Source organism: Phoxinus phoxinus, assembly GCF_949152265.1.
Source record: "Phoxinus phoxinus genome assembly, chromosome: 18".
In the NCBI taxonomy this organism is placed as follows: Eukaryota; Metazoa; Chordata; class Actinopteri; order Cypriniformes; family Leuciscidae; genus Phoxinus; species Phoxinus phoxinus.
In genome coordinates this window covers 23,285,663-23,291,512 of record NC_136893.1, presented here as the reverse complement: position 1 = coordinate 23,291,512, position 5,850 = coordinate 23,285,663, and the positions used below count along the sequence as shown (strand labels likewise).

The 5,850-nt window shown below is 39.2% G+C and overlaps 1 protein-coding gene across 1 annotated transcript; it reads right to left on the bottom strand.

Moving 5' to 3' along the window:
* Window positions 1-2,175: 2,175 nt before the first annotated feature.
* phlda3 (pleckstrin homology-like domain, family A, member 3) lies at window positions 2,176-5,572 on the bottom strand. Its single transcript, XM_079589005.1, has 2 exons — window positions 4,760-5,572; window positions 2,176-3,605 (listed from the first exon to the last, which is right to left on the bottom strand). The coding sequence occupies exon 1, from the start codon at window positions 5,143-5,145 to the stop codon at window positions 4,762-4,764; it is 384 nt and encodes a 127-aa protein (XP_079445131.1). The 5' UTR covers window positions 5,146-5,572; the 3' UTR covers window positions 2,176-3,605; window positions 4,760-4,761.
* Window positions 5,573-5,850: the final 278 nt, after the last annotated feature.

The window sequence follows — 5,850 nt, the reverse complement described above, 5'->3', positions numbered from 1 at the left end:
CAATGTACAATCCGTAAAAAACAATTAAAATCGCTGTATAATTCATGCCAGGCCAGTAGATGGCGATGTCACTTTGTAAAGAAACACTACGCACATTTAGACTGAACACGTAACACACATGTGCATGATGTCACCGTTTTCACAAATGAACGTTTTTGTAGTTTACACAGAGACGACAACGGTAACATTTTCAAGAACTTGCACTTTGAAACCCCTTTGCAAAAGTTAACGTTTTCAGGCCCCCAAAAAACTGTTGACGTGTAAATGAAGGCATAAAACGTTTTCAATATCTAGTTTAAAACTGTTTTGTGTAACAATTCTCTCTAAATTGAAAGCACTTTCTGAAGCTCAGCTGTTGAACACACTTCACACACATGTGATGCTCTATTACTGCAGGTCACTTCCCCCATGATCCTGTGTGTGTGTTTATGAGCGTGAAGCCGAATCCATACAGACTGACTGTCATGACACAAACCGCAGAGACACACCTTGGCAAAAGATGCCACAACATGTCCGGATGCAGACTTAAGCATTATGTAACTGGGAGAGACTGAGTGTCTGTGAGTGTTTGTGACATTGAAGGAGTCATCCGAGACAAACTCACCTACTACTGTACAGTTGCTTTCAACTCCATTGTGAGATCAAATATTTAGAGTGAATAAAATAACTAAATCCTCATTTATGGCTCTTATCTACTCGCCACAGAGCAAATTAAAGCGTAGTAGCGTCCACAGAACTATTAGTAGCTTATACACACACACTCGGAGAGGAGTTTACTCTGAAACGCAGGAAAGCCACTGCATGCATGTGTGGAGGTCGAGCAGACTGTAAGCAGGCTCTTGTTCAGGTTTTGCTGCCAGACTGCTGACTCATCTCAAGACTGTGGCTTTTTTTAACAGAGCCTCCTCAGTGGCTCCGGCTCTGGGGTTTTCCACACACACAATCTGCCTATTATTGCAACACCACAGGCACAGCCCAGGGCGCTGAACGGCCCGGAGACCAGAACAGTATGGCAGGAGCTGTGCTGCGACCCGCGGGGTGACTACAGTGTTTAATGCTGCCTACACACTCAGTAGGGAGCATCAGTAGAAGTTCACTTCACTTGAGAACATATGCTGATTTGTGTCATGACACGCATAGAAATGCAATTGATTTATTACATGGCTTGGTTGAATTCTAATGAATTCAGACAGCCCTAGTATATACATAAATTACTGCTGTCATATCGATTAATTGTGATTAATCACATCTAACATACAGTAAAAGTTTGTAAACATGTATGTGTGTATGCATATAATTATGGAAAACAGTATATGTATGTATATTAGTGCTGTCAAATTGATTAATTGCGAATAATCACATCTAACATAAAAGTGTGTGTGTGTGTGTGTGTGTTAGTGCTGTCATATTGATGAATTGCGAATAATCATATCTAACATAAAAGTGTGTGTGTGTGTGTGTGTGTGTGTGTGTGTGTGTGTGTGTGTGTGTATTAGTGCTGTCAAATTGATGAATTGCGAATAATCACATAACATAAAAGTTTGTAAATATATGCGTGTGTGTATATATATATATATATATACTCTCACACACATATATTATGTTTACAAAATGTTATCTTAGATGTGATTAATCGCAATTAATCGATTTGACAGCACTAACACACATACACACACACACACACACACACACACAAACTTTTACAGTATGTTAGATTTGACAGCAATTTTTTCAGGATTCTTTGATAAATAGGAATTTCAAACAGCATTTATTAATGTATCTTCGCTGAATATAAGTATTAGTTCTGGCAGTGTATATGAAATGCGTGTAAAAATAAATAATTTTAAATAAATAATATAATTAAAATATAGAACTGTAAGTTTATAAATATGCATATACAGTGCATAAAATATACATATGAATATATATATATATATATATATATATATATATATATATATATATATATATATATATATATATATATAAACATATATGTATTGTAATATAATTTGTCATACTCAAAACCCCTAAATTAGTTCATAGTATCAGCGGCATGTCTAATATTAATACGAAAATAAAGATGATTTGTTTATGTTGTAAATCTTTTTACTTGTCATGTGACTCATGGTCATCATAACAGTCGGAAAAATTGCGTAGAAACAACAAAAATATAAACATGTCCGACCCTTGCCTCATCAAACCTCATGTCGTATTCCTTTGTCGTTTACAGTACTTTCGAATGAACCAATACACTAATATTACATGGTTGTTGTTTGCATTTAATACTGTTTTTCCCCCAGCACGCCGTTATTGGGTTGTGACCCCCCTATGAACCATATGAGAAGATCCTGTCCGACCCGAACTGACCTCTCCACGTTTTATGAGACCATCCGATTCTTACTGAACAGATCTTTCACGGTCTGTCGTTTCATTTCGCCATCTATCATGCTATGACAACAAACTGGTTGTGGCATGTTTGAGATTAATCCTATACTTCCATTCACACCTGGTTTTGGTAATGCAGGAGTGCAGCACTTAACCTCCGCGGGTTCCTGCGCAACAGCAACACACATTGATCCTGACGAAAAAAGCCCTGTTTGACAACTTTCTTTGACGGCCTCTCAGTGAAACCGACAGGAAAGCAGGCAAGGCGGGACGGCATTAGTCAGTGAGGCCATTGTCCGGGCATGTGCCGCGCAGGCACTCGAGGTTAAAGAGACTGAGACTCGCCCACAATACTGATTCTAATTTGCTATAAACTCCCTATTGCCCTGGGCCTCTACAAACCAATTAAAATAATTCAGATTACAATACCACAATTTTTTTATTATTTGGACAATGTGTGGTTAATGACATAACGAGCTTTGTGAAACAACAATTAAACACTTCCTGTTTAATCTTTTTTAACCATCACAGAGACGACTATTTTTAACTTTGGCAACCGCTCTGGGTATGTAGGCAGAATACGGAGAAAATTGTAGCAATAACAGCATTGCCCAACGGAAAACAAAATAAAAACACATCCATCAAGTTTTCCATGCAGTCGGGATCCATTCCAAGGGGAAAAAAGGTCTGCTGTGCTTTTCCGTGCGATTGAAGAAAGCTTTACAAGGGAATGAATCCAGATTCCTTGCTCAAATACTTATGAAATGTTAAAGAGTGCAGTTGTGAGTCATACTTCATCTATGGCTAATGTCTCCTGAAGCAGCATCATGCGTTCAGTTATAATACTGAGTGTGAGTCCTCCATTTCACGCGAGGCAAGGACGTCTCTTAAAAGTGTAAAGGCGACACCGAAATCCACTTTGTGAGGAGTGAAGTATTGAATTATGGTGAAGAGCAATCCATTGGGTCTCTCTTTTTCTGTTGACTTATGCAGTAAAAGTGCATTCAGTCTTTTTCAAAACATCCACGGCGTAACGCAACGCCGACGACGCGCGGAAATCCCGCCACTGTGCCGAAAGGTGTCACTGTGGAAAAAGGTGGAAGTACAAAAGAAAAGATATACGAGTTTTCAAGTTCAGAATGAGCCTTTCATCTGGTGTTTCCTTAACAATGGGCCTTCATTTCTCTTTCTCTTCTGGATCCAGAGCTGTGTTTGGGCTGAGAACACAATAGTGACACTGCGTTAGTGAGTTGTGGAACGAAGCAGATGGATTCATAAAATCACTTTTCAGCAGACTAGAGACTTTCATTCATATATTCTTTTTTGTCATGCACAAATGTTAGACATGGCATAAAATCAAATTCTCACAAGCCCCATTTAGTGGATTTCTAATGCTTGAGTGCAATTCAATTACACACTGCAAAAAAAAGTTGCTACCTAAAATATTTAAGTACAATCAACTTGGATGTTAAAGTCATTTCAACTTAAATTACATTAAACTGACTTTTTTAAAAATGAGTTGAATCTTGTGTAACTTGGAAAAAAAGCTGAAACTGATGAGTTAAAGCAACGTAAAACATGTTGTCATAATTGATCATATAATTTTTAACAACAATATTTATTTTGTAATATCTGGTGTGATTTCCCTGTTTCACTTAGGTTGCTTTTGCTTTATGAATGGGAGCTGGTCAAGCAGGAATGCCTTTATAATGAAAAAGAGTGTACACAACTCCTAGTGGATTTTTTTTATATTAAAATGTGGAACCAAATGTAAAGGATTCTAATGGGATCAAATAAGAATTTTAAAACATCTTATTGAATAATGTAAAAATCCCAAAAGGATGTTATAACTATTTAAATAGTGTGCTTCTGAAATTATTTAATTAACTGATTAATGACTAGTGACAATCATTTGGGATCTATTGAAGTTTTAAAATTGTCTCTTTGATGTAGGCTACCACATGAGCGTTATTCCTACTGGAGATATAGGGAACTATGCGTTCTAAAAGATAGGCTACAGCTTCTGTTTTGCGATTGAATTCTAAGCAAATTCCCAATAGGATCCTTTAGAATTGTTTCCAAATTATCAACGGAATTCCATCATGGAATTGGGAATCCTTCCGGTCCTCAGGCAGCTTTCATGCGGTAAAGCCTCTCAGAACTGTGAACGAATATTTAAAGCCGTGATTTTCCAAAAGACGTGAACACAAACGTGTGTCTGTGTTTCATTGAGCTCAATCCAGTAAATGAAAAGCAGATGCTATTCTGGATAATTGATTCCCGAGAGAACACGCGAATGGGATCTCCATGCAACACACACCCAACCCTTCCAGAATAAATGTTGATCAACATCAAAACCAGTTGTCTTTACCCTCAAAGCTCGACGTCTCCCTCCCCGCAGCTGCCCAGATGTGACAGATGTCTGTTCCTGCCGGTCTGAACGGCGACGCGGTTTTTGAAGCGCACCAGCGCGAGCGCGATCTCCGCGTTCCACGCCGTTCCCTCCTGCTGGCACCTGAAGTCAATCTCCTTCCCGTCGTTCATCACGATGGTGAAGTACACCAGACCCCGCTTATACTCCACACAGTCCAGCGTGGTCATCAGCTCGAAGCGCATCTCTTTGCTGCTCTCGCCTTTACAGTCGTACAGACGGAGTCCTTCCTCTGACAGAACGCAACGCTTCTTCTTCCACAGCTGCAGAAGTCCATTACTCCTCTTCTCCAGATAACCATCCTTCATGACTTTACACTGGTTCATTCTGAATAAAGGTTGGTGTGAAACCAAAATGAAACGTTAATCAGAATCGGCGAAGCGTTCACTGGTGTTTTCGCGTAGCGTTAACGAGCGAACATTGCACGCAAACGCGCAAAACCGCTGTGCGCCCACTAAATACAGTATAAAACGCCTTCATTTAATCGTTTAGCTCAACTTTACACGTTTCTGCTGAAATTCCCATAAAGAGCCCGTTCTTGAATATAACGCATCGTCGCTGCATTGCCGCCAGACAGCTCTGTGGCTAAAGATCAATTTCCGACTTTTATATATTGTTACAATCTGCTTGGAAGTCCCGCAATCTGGGCATGTTGGTACTTGCTCCTCTGAAAGCGACTTCTCGTGTTTCTGGAGGACTCTTCCCCCCCACCCCGTCGTGACGTCACGGGGATTAGTCCTACTTTAACTGCACTCTGGAATGCTTCTGCTGCCGCCTGATAAACATTAGCTTGTACGTCCATTCATGTCCTGACATCTGGCTCAGTCCAAACTCATTTCAAAGGGATTTCTATTGGAAATGAAGTCATAATTTAGAACCAAAGGATCCGAATGGTAATTGTCTTATATCATCCCAATACAACACCAAATAAAAAAGGATATATTTTAGAATAATTTGAAATTTGGAGTTTGATGATTACAAATTTGAATTGTCTCTGTATATGACACAATTATATATAGGCTACATTCACT

Excerpts from the sequence above, each read along its gene's own strand:
- phlda3 (XM_079589005.1), bottom strand. The coding sequence starts at position 5,145 with ATGAACCAGTGTAAAGTCATGAAGGATGGTTATCTGGAGAAGAGGAGT.